The sequence below is a fragment of the Aythya fuligula genome, chromosome 27, assembly GCF_009819795.1.
Source record: "Aythya fuligula isolate bAytFul2 chromosome 27, bAytFul2.pri, whole genome shotgun sequence".
NCBI classification, from domain to species: domain Eukaryota; kingdom Metazoa; phylum Chordata; class Aves; order Anseriformes; family Anatidae; genus Aythya; species Aythya fuligula.
This window is the reverse complement of record NC_045585.1, coordinates 2507696-2531551: the sequence shown is the minus strand read 5'-3', so window position 1 is coordinate 2531551 and position 23856 is coordinate 2507696. Positions and strand designations below refer to the sequence as shown.

At 42.9% G+C, this 23856-nt stretch overlaps 1 protein-coding gene across 5 annotated transcripts in view; it reads left to right on the top strand.

The window, feature by feature from the left end:
- The window catches only part of PPP2R2A (protein phosphatase 2 regulatory subunit Balpha), a 38994-nt gene extending 20368 nt beyond the window's left edge, over positions 1 to 18626 (top strand). For 4 of the 5 annotated variants that reach the window (XM_032204070.1, XM_032204067.1, XM_032204069.1 and 1 more), the window contains exons 3-10: positions 7467 to 7564; positions 11912 to 12077; positions 12675 to 12787; positions 13140 to 13317; positions 14181 to 14345; positions 14988 to 15157; positions 15955 to 16046; positions 16423 to 18626. In XM_032204070.1, coding sequence (XP_032059961.1) covers positions 7467 to 7564; positions 11912 to 12077; positions 12675 to 12787; positions 13140 to 13317; positions 14181 to 14345; positions 14988 to 15157; positions 15955 to 16046; positions 16423 to 16702 — 1262 coding nt within the window. In that variant the 3' untranslated portion in view covers positions 16703 to 18626. Of the gene's footprint in view, positions 1 to 4540; positions 4797 to 7466; positions 7565 to 11911; positions 12078 to 12674; positions 12788 to 13139; positions 13318 to 14180; positions 14346 to 14987; positions 15158 to 15954; positions 16047 to 16422 lie in introns of those variants that run through there. The other variant, XM_032204066.1, reaches the window with a different exon arrangement.
- The last annotated feature ends 5230 nt before the right edge of the window (positions 18627 to 23856 follow it).

Here is a 23856-nt window from a genome sequence, read left to right as displayed (position 1 = left end):
CATCACTTTATCGTGTCAGTAGGAGGGAATCTGGAGGGGTCCAACACTTGATTTAGGGAGTTTAGGACATTTCGGACTGTTTGACAAGGATGGTTTGGTTATTTTACTTAGGGCAAGCAGTACATGCAGTGAACTTGAGCTGGGAAGCACTTCATGTATTCACTGGAGCTGGGTGTATGTGTGCACTGCACTTGCACGTACGTAGGACTGGGACAGTCTCGGTGCTCAAATACCTCTCTGCAAACAGGACTACAACACTTTCCAAATCACTGGGGAGATGACAAGCTTTCCCCTGATGATGTCTTTTTATTTTCAGTGTCACAGGGCCTGGAGGGCTGGAAATGAATGTGGGTGCTAGAGAATATGTGATGGGGTTCTGCAGGACTCCTCTTCCCTGTGTGGAGCTTTCCCAGCCTCGCACAAACCAAGGAGAGCAGCTCAATTGTTGCTCGAGCTGCAGCTCTGGCTGCTGCCTGCTTGGGCTTTCACTCCAGCAGGGCCAGCTCCATGGTGTCCTACAAATTCCCCTCCCCTCTGCGTTAAGGGGCTTTGTGCATTCTTTGCATGCAGCAGCGTGGCAGACTGGTACTTGGGAGACGAGGAGCAACCAGCTGGTTCTTGCCAGCCTTCATGGCACAGGAGTGAAAAGTTTTGCCGCAGAGATCTCCTTTCTTCCCCTCTGCCTTGCATATATTTTAGCCTGTCCTCATTATTTCCGAAGAAATAATATATTTTTAATTCCCTCTGCTAGCAAAGAGACCCTTTTAAAGGGCTTTGGAATGACTCTTGAGAAGTAAATTGAACTGCAGGAATGCCTGATCCTCGCTGCTCTGCCTTTGTTGCCTGGTCACTTCTGTGAGATGGAATGAATGTGGAGAATCACTCCTGAAAGTGAATGAAGAGAAGGGAAATGAAGTCAATAGCAAAACGGGTCACAGCAGCTTTATAGAATGGGGTTCCCTGCCCCCTCTCTGCACACATAAATTAGGGATGGGGCTGGAATGCAGAGGGCATTTCCTTTCATGCTGTCATTTTGCTCTGCTCTTTCCCTGGTGCCTGTAGCTGTAGTAGCCTGAATCGGGAGCCCTCTTCTCTGCAAACACACATGTATTGTTGCTCTTCCCTAATCTTATTTAAACAGCTTTCCTGTTCACTTTAACACTTCGCTATCTAGCTGCAGAGATTTAATGTACGTTATATTAGGATTCTGGGTACGTGTGATACATTGAAATCATGCGAACAATGGGGTGGTGTTGGGATGACTCGGACGTGCAGAGTGCATTGTGCAGCTTCTTCAAATATTTGAAGCCTTGGAGGAGCTGACTCTAGACCTATTCTGCTGTTGTTTACATCCAGTAATGACTAGTTAGGAATGATGTACTTAATCAGTGCAAAAAAACACCAGAGAAAGTCCAATAATAAGTCACAAACTTCTGTCACTATCTGCAATGTAAGCGAGGGTGTTTAGAAGGCACTTTTACCTAGTGGGTCTGAATGAAGCAGGAGAGTTTTCCTTCACTCTGGGTTAGAAAAGGGCCAAGCAATTTGTAAGTTATTTCATGCCTGAGGTCTGCAAGTTCTGGAGAAATACCCTTGCTCAGTTCTGAGTGTGCTGACTTGTCTTTAGAAATGATCCAGGAAGAAAAGCTCGTAGTGGTTTTCCATTTCTGTGCTGCTTCCTTAGTTTGAGATGTTTTGAGCTTGTTTGAGCTTCCTTGGATTTTAATGGTCCTAGACGTTAGTTTCTTGAAGTTTCCCTTTCCAGATGGGTTCTGAAGTATCCTTGGGATGGTCAGTTGATGTTCAATTCGATCAAAGCGGCTCCTCCTGTACACAAGGCTGGCAAACTGGGGTCACGGCCTCCACATTTGGTCAGTGAATTGTCTTTTTACTCCTCAGGACAGAATTACAACCTGTAAGTAATCTGCTCTGCATTGCAGCTGAGCTTTGTTTCAGTTGCTCCTTTGGAAATTTCCAGAAATGGTCTTTTTGAGCCACCGGGAAGGTGAATAAACAATGAAGGAGCAGCAAAATGCTTTTTAATACTACAATTCTTTGTTCAGTCCTTGGAAACATCAGGAGATCGCTCCACTTGTGTAAACATACTGATTTACTTGCTCTCTGCTTAGGCAGCAGATCAACGTGATTCCAAAAACTTGCACAGAAACCTTTTAGGTCTGGAGAAATAAAGACACTCTTTGTTCGCTGCTGTGATTGACTTGCTGCTGGAGAGTAGGTGACATGTTTTGCCTACCAAGCATGTTTTATAAGCAGAGTTTAGAAAAAGTTCATGGTACATTAAAATAGATAGCCTCTTCTGTACTAATAAAATACCTTTTATTCTATTATTGGAAACAAATTTAATACAGAACTGCTTCTCAGGCTCGCAATGGGCCTTCTGGAACCTAAGTCATTGGATTAAAGTATTTTTTTGCTTGTTTGGATTGATTAAGTTTTGTTGCCTTATTCTGTAGACTTGTCAGCAGTAGGAAAACTTCAGGGAAAAAAACCAACAACCTTCTGATGGTTCAGAAAGCTTGACGGTCATTTGGTGTGATTTTTGTTCAGAATTCCTGTCGATCCTCACTGAAAACCGTGGGAAGCCCCCAAAGTGCACGACTGGTTTTCAGGATCTGTCACTGAGTTTCTGCTTTCAAACACTGCTTTTCTTAAAGTGGGGGGTGCAAAAAGCATTTCAGATGTCAGATGGGTTTATTCAACAATCTTTGAGCACTGTAATTTACCTATTTTCATTTAAACCGGTCATTTTTCATAAGCCCTTTGGTCTGGGGCCTCAGTGTTTCAAGTCATCTGAATCCTGCTGGACAGGCTACCTTTCTAGCTACCTTTCTACACGGGGTCCTGCAGTCACGTTAGTTCAGCATTCAAGTGCCTTTTACTTCTCAGGAAGCAGATGTTGTGTTATTAAGCCCAGACTGTGAGCAGTTTCTCTTTTGGGATTGAGACTTGGGTGCTTTGGAGGTGTTTCAGCTTTGCAAGGTGCACGTTAGGGGGCTGGAAGCAGAACAAAACGCAAGATTCACGTGCTAGATTCAGGATTCAAGTGCCACGTTATATACACGTAGCAGCAAAATGAAATATGTTAATAAAACAATTGTAAAAGAAAGCACTTCCTAAGCAAGAAATGGAGCTTTTTCTGCAGTAGTGATAACCTTGGTCTTGGTCCCCTGTGAGAACACTTTCAAACAAATGGACTTTCTGGTTTGGTATGAAGGTGAGCTTGGGGTCCTGCCTCATGGCCATTGTGCAGGATTTTAGTTGTGTTCCTGTTTGATGTTGGTTTTATTGTTTCAGTCCATCTTATGTTTGGTATTTATTATGTATTTGGTATTTACCTACTGGAACTGTGAATTAGTGTGGTACAACACCAGGCTGTAAAGCCCTGTCATGTTGTAAGGTGAGTCACCCAAAATAATAAAATTTGATGCTACAAGTATTGACTGAAAATTCAATATTCGTGGTTGCCATCTTTAGAAGCCCCTAGGAAACAAATAGTGCTTGTGTTGGGGTGATTCTCCTGCTAGGGTATTACTGGAAGGAACGTCTGCCACCAGTAGGAACCACTTAGGAGCTTGGCTCCCTTTTACATGAGCTGTGGGCATGTGGCTTTAGCCGTCAGCAAGGCTTGGAGACAGATGTCTTCCCTGCTCCCCAGCCACTGCCACCAAGCCAACCTGCTGCACGTTTTCCCTTTGTGGTGTGCAGGCACAATAGCAAATGGACTTCAGGTTGTGCATATTTCTCTCTGCTTTTAGGTCGATGAGAGCTGTTATTTAGGTCTCAGAAGTGTGGGGACGGTGGTAACAAGTGTCTATGAAGGGATATTTAGTGGAACTAAAGGACAGCTCTATTTAAATGTTCAAGGACAGATTAGGGTAACCCAGAGGTGTCTGCCCCAAGCTGATACACAAGTGGTAGACATGATACAGGTACTGCAAGAACACCTTGGGACCATAGATGCTCGTTTGCATTGGGTTTTGGTTTTGTCAGGACAATGTCCATGTCATGTGTGCCTGATGTTGCACTGTAGTGAACGTCTGAAAGCTCAGCAGCCGAAGGGTCACGCTTCGTCTCGGTGTCCAAGATGTCCCAAGGTGCTGGGGGGAGAAGATCTGCGCATCTGACCTCTCGAGGCACGGCTGCTGTGTGTTGGCAGCTCGGTTCAGGTCTCTTCATAGATGCTGCTCCTCTAACTGTATCCTGTGGGGGCATGGTTATCAGATGAGGTTCTGGTGGTTGCTTATCTCTACTCGAAGAGGAAGGCACTGGAATGCTTGGGTGGTAAGCAATGGATGCGTCCCTTTCTCAAAGCCACTGGTGGTAGTGACAGCAGAGCACCGTACTGCTCTGCTGCCTGTTGTGTTCCTCCCCAGCGCTGTTTGCACACAAATGATCGTGTGCAGGCTCCTGGGCAGGGAGAGCAGCCCTCTGTGTTTGCAAGACTCCCACCTAGAGACCAGAGCAAAAAATAGCACGCCCAAAAGGGAGGAGGCAGAGAAGGCAGCACGATCTATACATGCTCTCGGGCTCGTTGCAGCACTGAAGGACTAAAATAACCCTACACGTAGCTATCCTGGGAATTACAGTTAGCGTTTGAAAAGCAAAGGATAACATTGATTTTTATCTGGCAACAAGGGTGTTAATACAGATGAAAACACACGGGCGAATCAGTGCACTGCGGAAGATGAAATGCTTCCCCTGTCAATTCGCAAACACTATTAAATCCGCCCAGTTCACCACCAGTGCCTTGATGTCTGTCTCTTTCTTTGACCAAGGTATGGGAATACAATATCCTGAACGGTGAGTTATTGGATTTAAAATGCATGATTGGTTGCTTTGTTCTCCTGTACTGATTTTGTGTAAAATATGCATCCCGGTGCTGTTGTGGGACTAGTTAAAAAGAAAGCATTTTCTGGCTACTTTTCCAGCATGTTTGGTTTTGTCCTTGGAAGGAGAATAGTCCGAGCTCTCAGGGTAGAAGGCACATAAGATTCCATAGGTATAGCTTGAATTTAAAAAATAATGACTTATTTTTCTGTTGTGATTGCTGCTAAAGGATGTTTTTTTTCTAATTAAAAATGAAATTGGTCCAAGGACTTGAAAATATCTCTTGCATGCAGCTGGTCACCAGTCAGTTCTGTCAGCACTGTTGGGGCTTGCTGGGTTTTTTGGAGGCATGGGGGCGTTGGTGCCGAAAGTTCGGTCGTGGATGGAGTTGAGCCTAACAGCAAAGCAGGAGTTTTATCAACTTCTGCACATCAGTGATTTCCAAGTTCAGATGAACTTGAAAATTAAAATAAATGCAAAAGGTGAGGATGTCTAGAACTGTTAGAGAAGTGATTAGCTTTCTGTGATGTGTGAGAGTTGTATACCATACAGTAACAAATCCTTAAAATTAGGATTTCTGGCTGCTGTTGCTACGGATTGTAAGGCTTCAATCTGAAGGCCTTTGACTTGCAAAACTTCTTAGTGGCTTTCATCAAAGCTTTCATCAAAAAGTGCTGTGATGAATATAGATTTTGATATCTATATTAGATTTCTAAGGCAAACTTTTCCTCTTGTGCATACCCACACTTAGGTCTGCTGAGACAGTGCTGTGTTTTCTTCTGTTCTCACACTAGCTCAGCTTGCAGTGTTTCTGAATGCTTCACAAAATGTGTGCCCTTCTCACTGGTAAGAAGTGAGGTATCTTGGTTTTCCTCAGTTAATTCTTAACTTTCTTTAGGTCTTTTCCTATTAGAGGATTACGGCAGTGGGGCTTGCATTGTATGGAGTAATCAGAATCAGTTTGGTTTGCACTTCACCTTCTGCATACTAGATGTGATGAATTTTATGTGAAGGTTATGTATGGTCATGTCCACCTGTGAAAGTCTTACGGATGGGAGAGGAATCACCTGATCTTGGTCAGGGTTATGTGAACGCATGGACCAAGTAGCAGCTAGCTTCCAGAAGAAAAGCATCCCTCTGTGCACTCAAATCCAGGTTTTTACCATCAGATCTGGATCCTGGTTTCTCTACGTAAAAGCTTGTTTCATATTCATGTTCCTAACGCAGTGTTCTTGAGGAATTTCAGCCCGTGTGTTTCAGCACTGCCATATAACCGTGGTGAGTCTGTGCAGTGTGTCAGAAAACCTGCCTGAGCTCCGTGCCAGGATTCTGACTCTGCATCTTTCACATCTCAGGGTGTTGCAGCTGGGGTTGGCCTGCTTGGTGAGGCTGCCTTTGCATTGGGCAGTTTTCAGAGGGCTGTGCTGTGTGTGTGCTGCGTGCTCGGAGCTGCTGCGTAATGCAGTAACCAACAGCTTGCTCATGTCCTCAGAGGCCACCACCCCTGTGTTTAGGACAACCACGAATGATGTAAGTTTCATTTTGCTATTGGAACATGCAGGACTTGTATTCATTCTACTTCAAGATGCAATAAGACTGTTGCTATCTCTAAGATGCTGCTGTTGATAGGATGGCTAGCAGTGGCTTTCAGTTTGTACAGCACGTACTGGGCTTTTCTAAGCTACAAAACACAAAATGAAAAGCCATCCAAGAGAGAAGTTGGACGTTGCTTGTCTACTTCAGGCTAACATGGAGGTGCAATAGCCTGAATTGTGGATGTACAAACCATAGGTACCTGCTTCTGCAGAAACCCAGATTTATGTAGCTCCAATACACTGCAACTTGACATTGGTGTTCCCAGCACAGTCTGCCTTCCAACACTTGAAAGTATTGTGGGGCGTGTTTCAAAACACGTTTTGCTTGAGCTGCAATGTCCTTTATCCTTTTATCTATCTATTTGCTTCGTAAACAGATCGATTCAGTATTATGTGAATTTTGCCTGTATATATGCAGTATTTAATTTTAGCACCTCCTGTAGAAATACCTGGTAATGTAAAGCTTGCTCATCCCAAAAAGGTACTCGGGTTTTTGAGTCAGCCTGCTGAACTTGGAGCCAGCTGCAGCTGTTTGTTCCACATCCTTGCGTTCCTTAGGTGCTGATGTCTGAACAGCTCCACCCTCGGAGTTTTTCCTTTAAGTTCTCAAATGTGTGTAGTCCTTAAAAATAAAAACTCAGATGGGAAGTGCTTGTGTCCAGTTCTTCTACAGGAATGCAGAAAATGTAGCAATACCTGCACACAGACATTCACTGACGTTACAGCTTGAACATCCCTTTCTATCCCTACCCTAGAGCAGGAGTCCTAACAAAAGCAGTTGTAAGAAGTGACCAGGTAGGGCCTTTAAAATAACTTGGCAGATGACTGAACCTAGTAATGGGTTTTCAAGTATATAACTTTTACAAGCTGTGCCTTTATCTTTAAAGGAGCTCCTGCTTGCGTTCTATAAGTTGAGTGTAGGGGAACTGAAGTGTATGGTTTTATCTCAAATGGCAGCTTTCTTGACCATTGAGTATTTACAAGAATAATTAATTTCTGGGCTTTATTTTTGTTTTTTTGCAGCGGATATAATTTCTACAGTAGAATTTAACCATTCTGGAGAGTTGTTAGCAACAGGAGACAAAGGAGGTAGAGTCGTCATCTTTCAACAGGAGCAGGAGGTGAGTGATAACTACTTCAAGTGCATTTAATATTTTCCTTTGCCATTTATTTTGCTTTTAAAGGAAAGGTGTATGTTTTTATAACAAACTTCACAGAGAGCATATGCTTGCATAATAAGTGATTAAAATAATGAAATGTAAAAGTAAAGGAATTACTAATGACTTGGCGATGCTGTTAGAAATGACTTCAATTTTAATGCTGTGGTCCAGGCACTGCTTAAAGTGAGTTGGGGGAAGAAGGGGGAGGGGAGGGCGCCTGAAGACCTTGGGAAAGCTAAAATTCATCTTACAGTGCTCGACTTGGCTGGGTTTGTTACTTCAGATCTCACTGTAAGTTGGGGAAATAAGATTCGCTCTTAAATGCGAATGTAGCTGTGACCTTTTCCATTCTGATATCAATCAGGTAAAATAGTTCAAGGTTCTGTCAACATCGATTCCTTACAAGGGTCTAGGATTTTCTGCTAGTTAAAATGCTTCACATGAAAGTCTTAGTGCTAGAGGGAATTCTTTTAAAACTGTAGGGCTACATCTCATGTTGCTTTTGAACTGGAGCTAGAGTTTTTCTTCATGTCTGCAGTAATTTTGCTCACATTTGAAGTTAGCTTTTAAACTGCCTAGCTGCTTTATCTCTTATATGGAACAGTGTTTGTTGGTAGCACTTAGTGTCTAATTTAAAGCACAGCACTGGAAAACATGGAAGGAAAGTAAGTTCTGGTTTGATCGGCTCCTTTTAGTGGAGTCAAAGCTTGTAGCCATCAGTACCTTGACAGATTGTTATCCCCACAGAAGGTATGTTTGTGGGTGGGTCTGCATTACCGTTTCTGAATATAAACCAAGTTTGAATGACTGCATTCAATGTACATACATTTAATTTATGCTGTAAATATACTGATTACAGCTTTTTATTCCCCCGTGAGATCTGCTCTCTCTGCACCCCATCCCCGCATCAGATACAGAATTCCTCTATCTCTTCCAGAATGTGAACGTGTTTCTTACAAGTGTACTTAGTGGGCTTTCAGATGTTTACCCTTACACCTGAGCAGTGAGGTTACCAAAGACCTGGGTTAGAAAAGAAGATCCAGTACAATAGTCCTAGGTCCCTTTGCTGAGAAAGGGACCTAAAATCCATTGCTTTGTTTTCTTTTGGCCTTCAGAGGATAACAGGTCACTGTCAAGGCGTGTCTCTGGATGGTTTGAATACTGGAAGTTAGTGTATCCTATTATTAAAATCAGCAATCAGTGTTAGTGTTTGCATGAGTAATACCTGAGGCTTATTATTAACCCACCTGGCAACCAAAGCAGTCTGTTTTTATCAATAGAGATTACTGAATATTTTTCCGCTACTTTTATTTTCATGTGAACTTTTACAGTGCAAGCTTGAAGCTAGATTTTCTAGCTCTAAGCTTTTTATGCAGTGAGTAGCCTAACTAATATTGAAATCAGAGATAAAAGGACTGCTGAAAACTTAATCCACTTCGTTATCTCTTGGATGTAAAGATGAAATATTAAGAATCGAGGGTTTGATCTTGTTGAAGTCTCTATTAGTCTTAGAACATTACAAGATCCTGCAGTGTACAAGTGATTTAGGAGCACAGTTTCCAGTTCTGAAAGTAATATAAATGCAGTCACCTAAAGGTTTTACTAAAACTAAACAAATCAAACCTCTCCCAGTACTGGGAGCTGTAACCTAGCTCCTTTAGGTTATAGCGGTAAGGGGATTTTTTTCACATTACCCTTGTTCTTTTGGTCTTTGTAGAGTTCTACAGACAGCTCTTCTGATGCCGAAAGGGTTTCTGCTCCCACCATAAAAGTGGGAAAGCTGAGATGGAGTGTTGGGTTTTCAAACCTATGGTTAGAAGTCGACTTGATTAGAATTTATTTACTTTAGGGGGAGCATGAAAAGGCACTTCTGCCATCTCACTGCCTGGAGAAGTCGTGCTGTTACTTCTTCCCTTGGCGTTTGATGCAATTCCAGATGTACAAACCCCAAGCATTAGAATTCCACGGTTCCCCAGCACAAGTTGCTTTCTGCTGCTGATGTGCAGCAACCATGCACACAGATCGCTTTGGTCAGCTGGTGCCACCTAGCGGGGTGTTCCTGGCTCTTAGCCTTGCTGAGCTTCTTTGGCCACAGCCTGTGATGAACACAGCGTGTAGGGGGGTATCTGTACTGTAATCTCCTGTAGCTCATAATCAGCCACAAACTTTTGGGGCGTTTGTTTGCTCACATCCCTTATGGAGCCTTTAATGTAGCTGAAGGCTTAAAGAGCTTACTGCATGTTCTCAAGTAAGTTTTTTTTTGTTTGTTTGTTTTTATGCATAAGCTGTGGTTTGTGCCCTTCTGATCTATGAGGCTGGGTGTAGTAAGAAGGTCACCACACTGAGCTGCACAGGATTTGGACAGTCTCATTCCTTGGTGTTTGGGCACTGAGCAGCAGGGCCTGGTTTCCCTGCCGCAGCAGGTGGCTGTGCCAGGGGCCTGACTGGCTAGGGCAAGTTCTATATAAAAGATGGTCCACGAGACCATTGTTTTAAAGTCTTCTGGTTGGATTTATGTCCCACCTTCTGTCATGCTGCATTCCAGAGCCATTTGCAGACCAGAAAAACAGAAACACTGTGGAGACGCACAGGGCTGTGCAGCACCCCCCACCAAAGTGCTGCCGCCTCTGGGCTGGAATGTGGCAGCCCTTCGAAGCAAGTGGCATGCTGTAGGTGTCAGGCAGGAAATGAATACTGGCTCTAATTGAAACTGAAGGCGGGATTTGCGTAGGCAGCCTGCAATTACCTAAATTGGAGTTTAACATAAGGCACTTGGGCCAGCACGTCGTCTTGTTTGGAGCTTTAAGCGTGCCGTGTGATGAGATGATGGCTGAAAGTTTGCTTTCTCTCCCAAGGATGGACTTGATGTATACTAATTATAAATATTCGAGGCCTGTAGAGCTTTAACAGAATATACAAGAAATGTGTTTAAGCCTGAATCATTATGGTAAGCATGGAGCCGAAGGAAAGGTCACTGAATCATGACCAGCATTTCCTAAAGCTCAAGAGATTTTCTTTAGAAGCTGCCTATTGAATGCAGCAACCCTGCTGAACTTGTTAGGTCTAACAGAAACTTGGAACAAAGTTCCTTCCGTTCTCTGAGGTGGGAAAGCCAGCATAATTGGATAGGTGTGGTACGATATTCTAGTGCCAAATTATTTCTAAGGCGTTTTTTCCACTTTTCCCTTCCCCTGAAGCTTATTGTAAAATGTGAGGGTTCCTGCCAGCCATTAATTGCAGGGTATGAAGCAAGAGACAGTGATGCAGGGAATGTGACAAATGTGGGCTAGCAAGGATAGTATCGAGAAGCTCGTCCTAGTGAGGCATGAAAGGATGAAACGAATGGATGGACACGAGGTGCACCAGGGAAGGAGCGAAGTCCCTAGTCGAGAACATATCACAGGAAAGGAATCTCATGGTGCAACCTCCTGAAACGGGTGGAACGGGAGTCTAGGACAAAATAAAGCCTGAACTCATCTCAGGTATACCTGAGAAGTCCCTTTTGAAGCATTGCTTCAGAGGGGCTGCAGTATTGTCACCCTACCCATGGGAGGGAACGCAAGGTTCCACCCCTGCGGTGGTGTTAGTGCTCAGAAGCTGCTGCCTGAAACAGAACCTTTAGAAAGAAGAGGAATTGTGCAAGTTTGGAGGTTTTCAGTGTGTCAAACAGGCTAGCTGCTGTTGTGACTTCTCGTGTCAAAGATGTATTCATCAGATGTTAAGGTTTTTTTCCATCAGAGTGAGGGAGAAGCAGAAGTTTAAGAACTTCTTAAACAGTTCAGAAGTTCAGAAGAACAATTCAGGGAGTGTTCAGGAGAACAGTTCAGGGAGTGGGGAGGTTATAAAGCAGACTAGACGGGCAGAGCTGTTCGTAGAGGTGACAGGTAGGAATCTTGTGATGAGCTGAACTTACCACAGAGTAGACTTGTGTTACCTGTGACTGCTCCTTTTTTGGGGAATATCTTCCTTACAGGTGGAAAGCTTGACTTCTTTTAAGCACATAAACATTTAACAAACTTAACATTTGTGTTGAGGTAAACTTTAATTCTGAGCAGCTGAACTTATGAGCTAACATGAACTTGTAATTCATGTGGTGAAGGGAGATTCTGAAAACTGTAATAATCAGGAGCTGCTGCAATAAGTAGCTTTACACTGATGTACAGTGTAGAAGTCTTAACCTACTCTTATGCTAGCTAGCAGTGTGCCTGCGTATCTCACTGTAAATATCTAGTTCTGGCTTCTGCCTGCAGCCTTGTAAAGTGTTCTATAAGTTGCATCCATATCTTGATCATTTAATTCTCTTTTTAGAACAAAACCCAGTCTCACAGTAGGGGAGAATACAATGTTTACAGTACCTTTCAAAGCCATGAACCAGAGTTTGACTACTTGAAAAGTTTAGAAATTGAAGAGAAGATCAACAAAATTAGGTGGTTACCCCAGAAAAATGCTGCTCAGTTTTTATTGTCTACAAATGGTAAGTTTTGACTTATTCCTGTGTAAAATTCACAGTTGTGTTGTTACGTAGCTTGGCTGTTGGGATTTTGTCTAGTCCTCCTCACTTTCAAAAGGCTGGAAGCAAGTTTGTTTTAAATGCGGGTATCTAGGGATATGGCTGCAGAAGAATTATGGTGCTTAACTGCCTGGCTGTTCCATCTTACCTGGGAACAGCAGCCCCATGACATGGAGGGGTGTAGTAGAGATTTCCTCCTTGCTGTACAGCAGAGGAGCTTAGCTAATCTGTCATTCAGTACCTTTATGTGTATAACTGAGAGAGCTTGCATTAGTCATTCATAACAAGCCAAACTGAAACTTGCTCTAACTTTTTCTTAAAAGAACAAACTGTGGAGGAGGTCTTTTTAATGCTTTTCATGATGTCTTGTTTTCCTTTGTGTAATTTGGAGATGAAGCAAAATTTCTATCCAAATGAGGTCCCAATCTCCAAGCAGTATTTTTGTCTTTTTTGGTACACGTAGGTGGTCTGCTATTGTTAGTGTTCGTGTTAAAGTGCATCAGGTGAAGACTAGTGCCTTTGCTAGAGCTTTGATTTGCAGCTGTGGCTCCTTCTTTGCAGATAAAACAATAAAGCTATGGAAAATCAGTGAAAGGGACAAAAGACCAGAAGGCTATAATTTAAAGGAAGAAGATGGACGGTATAGGGATCCTACTACAGTTACAACACTACGGGTGAGTGAATGAGCCATCACTGGTCTTACGGGAGGCCAGATGAACGTGCATTTCAGTAAGCTGTGTGTATGCATCTGAGTGTTCCCTTCTTTTGAAGGTATGCAGGCTGGCATGTGGCTCAGTGGTTGCTCCATTGTGTGGTGAACTCCACTTTCTGTGGTTCCCCAGGTGTCATCCAGTGAAACCCTAATTTTGTGCCTGCCCTTTTGCAGGCACTTTTACTTCCGAGATGATTTTGAGATATTTTAGTGAACATGGTGTATTGAAAGACCATGAGTGCTGATGTTTGTGTGCGGCACTTGCATGCACTCAGTACACTTAACTCAGACTTCTGTTGCTTTGTACCTTGCAGGTGCCAGTATTCAGGCCCATGGACCTCATGGTTGAAGCTAGTCCACGAAGAATATTTGCCAATGCTCACACGTATCACATCAATTCCATCTCCATTAATAGTGACTATGAAACGTACTTATCTGCAGATGACTTGCGTATTAATCTGTGGCACCTAGAAATTACAGACAGAAGTTTTAGTATCTTTTTGGCATTGATTCGTGTGATGGAAATGACTTGGTTACAGCAAAGCTATTGTGTGTTTTTTTTCTCTTTCATGAAAAGTTTCTGTACAGCGTGTTTCTCCACTTCCTGGTTTTGGAGCAGTATGAGCAGAATTTGCTACGTGCATGGTGAAAAACAGGCACTCCTAAAGGAGGCAAAAATGCTTAAGGATTTAAGTTAAACAAGCAGTTTAGGAATTTTGGAAGGCAGCGGTATAATAAAATGTCCTGTGAAAATTTTTCCTGACTTGTAGTTTAAAACGAAGAGTCAGACAAGGATCGTTCTCTATCTCAATTCTTTTTATCCTGCATACCATCTATTTCCACATGTGTACCTGTGAACATTGCAGGCAGTAGGATCGTAGGAATACGTATTCAGCCCCGTTACTGGGAGCAGAGGCTTGATCAGTAAAATCCTAAGCAGAAGTGGCACATGCCTGCTTCACAATGTAGCAGCGTAAGTGGAATTTAAGCAAAACTCTAGCTGACAAAACTTAAGTGACATATGTACTATAGAATTACTGCTGGAGTGGAGCAAAACATTAAACAGGCTTTTGTTTTAAGAAAAAACTTGAAGCTATGTTACAGCCTTGCTTTCTAGACAAGTTGTGGGACTTGATCTTATTTTTTTTATCCAGTTTGTGACTGGCTCCCGCAGCCTTTGGCATCAAATTCCTGTCCTGCTTCCAGATTTCAAGTATTGTGTTCCTTTTGTTTTTGTTGGCTTGTTTTAATTCTATTTGGCTATTTCAGATGTATTTTGATGAATTGTTGAATATCTTTTAAACTGAAAAATATGTTGTGAAAACTGGAGAAAATTCCTTAACAAAATGGTGTAGATATTGTAGATATTAAGCCTGCCAACATGGAAGAGCTGACAGAGGTGATAACGGCTGCAGAGTTCCACCCAAACAGCTGTAACACATTTGTATACAGCAGCAGTAAAGGAACGATTCGTCTCTGCGATATGAGAGCATCAGCACTCTGTGACAGACATTCGAAATGTAAGTTCTGTTGCTTGTTTTCTGTGGAGGACGATGTCTTGCTGCTAGGTGAAACTGGGCTCTCAGTATGGATACATTAAAATGCTTAACAGTAGGTTGTGTTAAATCATTGAACAGTGAGGTGTTTGTGTGCATGCATATGTAAATATACTACAGCAATCCTATATAAATACATAAAGTAGATCCAAAACCTAAAATCTAAATGAGTCTTAAAATTAGATTCATATTTTTTCAGAATGAAAGTAGTGAATAAAACTACTAGTAACTTAAGCTGGGGTGTCTGCCTAGACAGCAGGACTGGTAATAGCTTTCTGCAGACTTTCTCAGCTCAAATACTGCCTGAGAATGGTCTGTACCTGAAACTGGAAATCTTACATGTGTGAATGAAGTGTCCAAACACTACCAAGCAGTTCACTTATTTGGAAGCCAACCTTGATTTGCAATGACAATAGATGTTATGCCATTTTATGGCAATCATAAAACAACTTTCAATGGGAGAGTTTTATAATACATAATTTAGGCAGACTAGCCTAACATGGTAAGTGCATTGTAAAAAATTAACCTAATTAACCTAGTTTTGGTGTCTTGTACTGGGACAGATGTAAACTTACCTCTTGAAATGCCTGTTTTATTTTTGTACAGTGTTTGAAGAACCAGAAGATCCTAGCAACAGATCATTTTTCTCTGAAATCATCTCTTCCATATCTGATGTCAAATTTAGCCATAGTGGTCGTTACATGATGACTAGAGACTATCTGTCAGTGAAGATCTGGGATTTAAATATGGAAAACAGACCTGTGGAAACATACCAGGTATTTGGTGAAAAAATCATATGCTAGAAGTTAAAAGCTTGAAGGACACGGAGTCCTATTCTTGATACAGCAGTTAAAATTTTGTCTGTAAATCTCTACATCCAGACAAAGCATCTGTGAGATGGGCAGGTTGCACACACGTGCTAAAGGCTCTTGCTATTTGCAGGTTGATTGCAGAACCCAAAACTTTGTTTGGGTATTAAAGTCTCTCTTAGATAGCAGAAATGGGGGAAAGGTAACGTTCAGCTGTGAGACAGCACATCTGTTTTACAGCCTGCAGTTGACCTGTTCTTTCCTGGAAAAAAGTGGAGGTAAAACATTTCCTTTGCAGAAAAGGCTTCAAGCTGACACTGAGAACTGCTGCGGTGTTCAAGCTGGTTTTGTGAGAGTTTCTGAAGGGGGATCCTCTTCATCATCCATAGGAAGAAGATGGTCCCCAAACAGGGTTTTCAGAAAGAAGCAAAGTTTCACACACACTTTCAGATTTCTGAAACAGTAGTAAGGGTATGGCAACTGCTCGGACAGGGAAAGTATTTTAAAGAGTTGCAGACCTCTTTTTCCCTGTCCTGAGTCCCTTGCTACTATTTATGTGCATTTTTGAAACCGCTGTAGAGCAGACTATGTGAATTCACATGTTGCTTCGTTTTGCTCGTTGTACGGTCAAAGGAGGGAGCTGTGTATGCTCCTGTGAGTAGGGTGTAAGCACTATGTGAGATACAGGGTTGGTTTTGGAACATAGCAAGGCTATTTTACAGGTGTGTCGTGTTCAGAAATCATTCAGTTTATCTCTTTTCCAGGTGCATGAATACCTCAGAAGTAAACTTTGTTCACTGTATGAAAACGATTGCATTTTTGACAAATTTGAATGCTGCTGGAATGGATCAGACAGGTAAGTTTAATCCTCTCTATATGTCCTTAAGACATTTCCATGTTTTTCTCAAAGCAGGCATCTGAAGCATGGCCTCAAATACATTTTTATTCATGAACTGGCTTGGATAGTACTTTTGTACTTCAGTAGATGTTAACACATTAGCCTTAACCTCCCCATGTTGTAGCAAAAAGGGCAAATCAAAGAAAGACACCTATCTTTAAAACGTTTTAAACATTCAGAGGCTGCCTTACCTTCAGATGATATTGTAGAAGGTATGCGGAAGGATGTTGGCCGCTGTTATGTATAATAAGGCAGGACTTTAGGTGAGACCCTGCAGTTTAACAGAAGTTCTCTTCAACTAAACTTTTGCTTTGTTCCTTCCCCTTCTCTGCAGCATTGTCATGACAGGATCGTACAACAACTTCTTCAGAATGTTTGACAGAAACACGAAGCGAGACATCACCTTAGAGGCATCACGGGAAAACAATAAGCCCCGTACGGTTTTGAAGCCCCGTAAAGTATGCGCGAGTGGTAAGCGAAAGAAGGATGAAATTAGCGTTGACAGCCTAGACTTCAACAAGAAGATTCTACACACAGCCTGGCATCCCAAGGAAAACATCATTGCTGTAGCTACTACAAACAACTTGTATATATTTCAAGACAAAATGAATTAGGGTTGGCATTCCTAACTGAAGAGTCCACTTCCTGCATAGTTGAAATAGTTGAATCTAGCATTTGTACCTGTAAACAAAGCGAATGAGGTCCATTATGGCACCCCTTTCCAGTGTTTAAAAATGTGCCATATGACAACACACTTTTATAGCTACATGGAGAAAGCTCTGTCGATCTGTCACCGAGTTCTCCATGTCTGCTAGCCATTTAGGTGAGGATAGGGCACTTTTTAATTTAAATGACTACTTGCACCATCTTGCCTAATGGACTAGATTGGACTGTATCAACATCGGTTTACTCCACTTTTTATGCCTTCCATTGTGATGACGTCAAACACAGGGAAAGCCTTCAATCATGCTATGGGATTTAATTGTGTAACCTCATTACTGTATCATTTGTGGCCCCCTTTTTTTATTAAATACAGCTCATTCTTGCTGTGGCTTGTAGCATTCCTCCTTCTGGCCTCCTGGACTCCCCCTTTCCCTTCCATCCCCCTCCACCTAGCCCTGGTGGTGGTGTATAGAGAAAAAACAAAATAAAGCACATGAAATGGGTCCGTTTGGGGTCAGTGGTAAAGGGGGTCTGTGTTGCAACAAATGTTTTAATAAACAGTTGACTGTAATCACTCCTTGCCATGTCTGGCACCAAAAAAGAGAAAATAAGGAAAAAAAAAAAACTACTGAATAAAAGTGACAAAGAATGGAGAATCTGTTTTCTTTTTTTAATCTACCTCTTTATACAAATACTCTGTGTTTTACCTTAGATGCATGAAAATAAAATGATGTTTTTTGTAATGATTTTAACCAGTATTAATTATTTTTCATGGGAACGAAGAGAGGGAGGGATTTCACGAGTATCCGCATTCATTTGTGAATGACAACGATACCAGCCTTAGTGTGTGTGACCACCTGCATTTTGCAATCACAAACTGCTGTCAGATTTTCTGTAATCTGAACAGGTCAGGTACTGCTCCAGTATCCTTAAAGGCTCGCTCTTAAAGCTATTGCTTAAGTTGGAACGGGAATAAAAGTTGCAGGTTTAAAACCTATGTTATGGGACTCGCTTTTTAATGCTCAGTTTCATCTGGTTTCTTTCATGCCTTGTTTTGGGATGCAATACCTTTAATGCCTTGTTTAGAGTACAAAGTCCCTTGTGGCTTTTTAACGAGTTGTTTGAATTCTTGTCTAGCAGTATGATGTTACGTAGTTCAAGATACCAAGTGATTACGTAGATAACTACTACGCTGCATTCTGAGATGCTCTATTTTCCTGTATTTTATTGTATCGGTAACTGAGTGGAAATGTAGTTTTACCATGCAAGTGTTTCTGGCTTTTGGCTTTGCTAAGTTACTGCACTTACAGAAACGTTAAGTGGTGCAACGATCAGAAAATACGTGGAGTACAGAAGCTGCATGAAATATATGTTCATAGCTTTTTGAGAGATTTAAACTCTTCAGCAAATAAGGCTTATCCAAAGATGAACTGATGCTTTATAAGGCTCATGAGTTTTTACCTCCGGATATTTTTTGCTAATTGTGTTTTTAGGTTTACTCTTCCTTCAAGGAAATGTTCAGAATGAAGCTTAAAGTCGTGGTGGACTTACCTTGACTGGGAGGACTTTCACTTTTCAGTTCCCTAGATTTAAATGATTTCTGTGGCTTAGTTATAGATAGCTAGCATAATGCCTCTCTGATTTGATCAAATAAGATACTGCTGTAAAATTATGGCTGGGTTAGACATTGTTAACAAGACTACTCTTGCAACCATGCTTTAATTTCTTTAAGTCCTTGTGCAGTGGTTTGAAACTGTAAAGATGATAATATTAGATCTGGTTCTCTTCGATACAGTATGTGTCTTGTAACATGCATGCCTGCCCATGAGCCTTTGTAAGGATTTTACCATTTTCACCTGTTAGCCTTGTGTATTTAAAAAAAAAAAAAAAAAAAAGAAAACCCCTCCCCCAGGGACAGCAGCTGTTATCCAATGGGTGAATAAACCCGCAGGCCCTACCCCCACTTACCCAGCATGTGACTAATTTTACTCAAATCCTTGCGAGCAGGGAGGGAAACAACTTGTTGAGTAACATTTGCCATGCAGAGAGGTGTTTGACAGGGTCAGGGCCAAGGTTCATCCGTTACCTTATCACAAGGGCAAAGGGGTAACCAGACACTACTTCAGCATCAGAGCTGGTAAAAATTCATCTCCATTTCTGCCAAAACAGGCGTAGGTTTAATTGCTATTTTGGGAAGATTGAGGTTTGTGGTAGCAAGCCTGCTGCTCTGATATGTGTGTCTATCCTGAACGATGCACTGAACACACGACAAGCTGCTTAGCACAGACAGAAGGGAGGATACGAAGAAGATGCAGGAGTGAGCAGGCAGAGGTGGCTTAGATCAAAGTGCAGCCTTCTAGCAATACTACACTCAAGTACAACTGCCTCTTGGACCTCAGCTGTGCGTGTTGGGTTTCAGGATTTCTAAAGCTATCTTGGGAAAGATTTTTGTTTTTATCAGTAGCGGTGATCCCTGGCATGTCACCTGAGGCTTAGTACTACCCTCAACAAAACCAGCTACTGACTCTGGTGTCATACTATCCAACTAGGTAATTCTTTAAACACTGTCCGTTGACATATGCTGTAAATCTTATATTTTATTAATAAAAGTATGCATAGAACACGTTTTGTCAGGTTGCTTTTTATCTTCCACCCCATCCCTTTTATTCCACCCCTTTCCTTTCCTCTATTTACAGGCGGTTTTGAAATTACTCATCCCTTCCCTACTGCACCCTGACTAGTGCCCCATTTTGCTGGCTTCCCTCTGTTATTTCTGGGCCTGAGCCCAGAGCGCCCGCCAGACGGGGTGGGTGGGTGCTAAGGTAACTGCCCTCCTCCAGTGTGCGCTGCGACAGAAAGGCAGCTGCTCCCTTCTAGTGCTTTCTCCCTGTTCCCAGTGAAAGCAGTGAATGTTTTTCAGCGCTCAGCACTTCAATGCTGGGCCAACTGCAGAAGAGAAGTCATGTTCCCATCCCCAGCATCCCTCCTGAAGCTAGTGGTGCTACCTAGGTGCAGACAGCTGCCAGCGAGGTGGTGAGCATCTGCAAAGTGACAGCCCTGCTTCAGCCCACAGCGATGCTGTCAAGGATTAACACGCAGCCAAAGCTGGCTGGTGTGGGTTAGCTGTAGCTGAAGTCCCGTTGTTTCCATGCTGAGAAGTGGCCACTGCCTTTAAAAACATGTATTGAAATGAAAACCACATTCAACATGTATTTATTCTGTTATTCTCAGCCTGACTTGGAAAAGCAAAGGGTTAGTGCTGATGAGCAGACACTGGTAATTCCCTCTCAGAGAGGGGCTGCTGGAACACCAACGATTTTCTTCTTGTTGGCTGCTCTGGAAGTGCGTGGTCTGAGGTGTGACATAGCTAGGAAGAATTATTTCCTGCACACTGGATTTCATCTCCTCATTTCATCTCTGGCATCACCACCATGCACCTCTGACCTTGAGTTCTGGATGTTTCCTTTTTGCCCTTGCCCACATAATGAGCTGCTGTAAGCTGGGGCACCAGTGGGTTGGATTGGGGTAGGGAGAGGTGTGCTGGAAATGAGGTTGGTGTCTAATGACTATCAGCGTGTTGAATAATTTGTATTGTTTGCTTATTGCAAATGCTTGTTTAACCTGGTATAGAAAGGTTTGGGCTTGTAGAGAAAGGAGTGGTAGAAGAAAGTTGCAGCAGCGCGGTTGGAACAGAAACAGCAAGCATTTCTTGTGGGGTAAGGCTCAGAACCAGGAAACCGTGAATTTTCTACACAAGCTACCTCTGAACTCTGACTTGACCTTTTGCAAACAATTCAGCTATTTCTCCATCGCAAGAGAAAGCACTTTTTTCTTAATACAGGTTTTTCTGTATTGGTGCCCTCCACTAGGAGGCAAAATGTTACCAGAGAGAGGTGAGAGGTGAATGCTTGAAAAGTGCAAGGGAGCAAGGTTAGAAGATGGGACTATCTGTAGCAATCTTTTTTGGAGACCGTCTCCAAGGTCTGTACGTTTGATTTTGCTAAATACAAAATATCAAGAAAGCATTTCCAGTACTTACTGCTACCTCCTGCGGAAAGAAAGCTGCCTCGGTTGTCCCACAGGATGAAGCCTCCCATTGTGTTTGCCTGCTGCCCGCTGGTGTGATGCCTGGCAGCTGGGCGCCCTCCTGGCTGTTACAAACTTGCTGCTTAACTCTAAGCCCTAGGATCAAAAACCAAAAGTAAAGAATTTAGGTTTTCTATACCCAGGATATTCATATGGAGGGGTAGCATTCACCTTACCAACAAGTTAACATTTTTTTCAGGCTTTGGGCACAGAAGGAACTAAAACCAACTTCTGGTTAGATTTTAGATCATCCTTTCCTTAAATTGCTTCCAAGAGGTAGAACACTGTGAAACCACAAGCATAAAATTGTGCAATTAGCTTAGCTCAGCTTGTGGAGATAAATCAGGTGGCTTGTGACATGTTTGACTTGAACCAACTTTCTGTAAGAAAAAACTTTTTATTGCTCTTTGGTACGAGAGGCCTTTCGCAGGAATTTACAACCATTGTTTCTCTTCCATTATCATGTGGCTTTCTGTCCCTCCAACCTAGCTATTGTCATAGCATTTTCCATCCAAGGATTCAAATTACTTTACAAACATTAATTACATCATTCAACTGCCTTAAGGAACCTGTGTAGTGGTTAGAGAACAGGGCTGAAAGTCAGGACTTCTGAATGCTATTTCTGGCTCCGCATTGACTCACGCTATAATCTTGATTAATTTATTTCTGACTCAGAAACTTTAATAGTCCCACTTTGCTGATAAATATTCATGCCACAGGTATTACGGCAGATGCTTCCTGAATGATGGAGACGACAAGTACGCGTGATGCTAGCCCGTGACTGGTAGGATTGCAAAGCAGGATGGGGCTCCCTCGGCAGGTTTCCTATTCAGAATTGTGAGTAGCTCAGGGTTCTGTCTCAATCTAGAATGCCTCTGTGGCCTTCTACCTGTAAACAGAGGTTTTCTTAAGCTATCTGAATTATCATCACCTTTTCACTACGTTAATTCTGTTCCAGTGATATCCAAGGGGCATCCAGCTTTTCCATGAGATCAGATGTTTGCTACAATCAAGAAATGTACACAGTCAATTTTGTGAGAAGGGTCAGCATTACCCAAGGGGGATTTCAAATCTCCACGTCAACGTTTGGATGGTTGTTAGCATAGTTCATTTTCTGATGAACAGAAGATTAAAAAATAATCTAGTCTGACATAACTGTGGTAATTGCAAATACGTGGTTGAAAAAGTTCAGACCAGTGATTTGTTTTTGCACGTGTAATAGGGAGATAAAAATACATGAACAGAAATGGGTTTGTGTGACTTAATTTCAGTCTGAAGACATTACTGATACCAAACTCCTAGCATGAGTAAAGTTAGAAAAACAAAAACAAACAAAAAACCAGTGACACCTCCCCTTCTTTATATTCGCATAGCTGCTGGTGGGATGGGTTTGTGATGTTGGGAAGGGAAATGCTGGCATGTTTTTGTGTGGGATGGGGCTGTTACTGAGCTCCACCAAGATTCTAGGCCTCAGAACATACCCTGAAGTGTAAACAATGTCCAGTGGAATTAAGTTTTTAAAACTAATTTCTTGAGGAGAAAAGGCAAATTAAATCATCGTCCGTGCTGACGTTAGTCTCTGGATCTTCTTGGAAGAGGGTGACAACAAAAAAGGAGATTAGAAACTGAAGAATCCTAGGAAAGGTTCTGTTACCTTCAGTACAGAGTATCTATGGAAGCTCACTCTGCCTTGACGAATTGATGACGAATTGATGACGAATTGATTTTCAAGATAACATTGATTTATCTTGAAAACTAAGCGATGTAAAACCTTTCTATGTCTGATCATTTCACAGAAGCTTAGAATACGTAATTGGTACAGAAGCTACTCTTGTGTGACTTTTGTCACACAAGAAGCTACTCTTGTGTGACTGAAGAAACCTCAGCAGGGTGAAGTAGAGGTTTGCATCTGTATTTCATTGCATTTTCAAATCTTTTCCTTAGAAATTCACTTATTCCCATTCTCAGTACAGCAGCAGGTGCATCAATAGCCTGAGGTTGTCTCTCATTTTCATACTGAAAGGAGGCTGTGGCACGCACAGCAGTATTTTCACTTTTTATAGCTGTATTTCTGCGAGTCCTGGCTGAGAACAGCTCCAGTTTTGTTCTACAGGTGCCATCTCTGCCTTAACGCCTGCCAATATTTAAAAAAAATAAAAATGCTGTGCACTTTGCTGACTTGTGCTAGATCTCAGAAAAGTTTATTTGGCTGCTGAGCGCTGTCACTTCAGAGAGGTTTTACTTTTAAAGACGGTTATTTCATTCAGGGAGCCTTGCCTGTATTTCCTGGACCTCCTGGTTTAGCTGGCTTTAACTGATTCGAGGCCAAAGGAAGCTGGACGGGAGGGGAAGGAAGTTTTGGGGGACTCACACACCTGCACTGTGCAGGTTTGACGGGTTACCTCACGGCTGGGTTACCTCACAACTGCCGCAGCCTCTCCTGAGGAGACTTTTTGGGAGCCTGGGTGGGCACCGAGCTGTGGAGGCACCGAGCTCTGGAGGCTGCTGCTGCCCTCTGCAAGCAGAACTCGAGCCAGGGCAGCCCGCAGGGGGTCTCTGTGACCCCCTCAGGAAGATGGGGCTCCCTGGCAACCTCCCCTTCACAGACCTCTTCTTCCTTCTCTCCCCTTGCAGCCTCCTCTCACAGCCCTCCATCCACGCATTGCCTCCCTTCCCCTCACAGCCCTCCCTCCCCTTCCTTCCCCTCACAGTGCCTTTTCCCTTCACAGCCTCCTCTCCCCTCACAGCCCTCAACAGGCTCCCCTCCCCAGTCCTCCCTTCCCCTCACAACCCTCCATCCTCTCCTCTTCCCTCACAGTTTTCCCTTCCCCTCACAGCCCTCCATCCCTCCCCACAGCACCCCTTCCCCTCACAACCTCCCCCCCCCCCTCCCTCCCCTCATGGCTTCTCCTCCCCTCACAGCCCTCCCCCTCCCCACAGGGTCCCCTCCCCTCCCAACCCTCCATCTCCTCCTCTTCCCTCACAGCTCTCTCTTCCCTCACACTCCTCCATCTCCTCC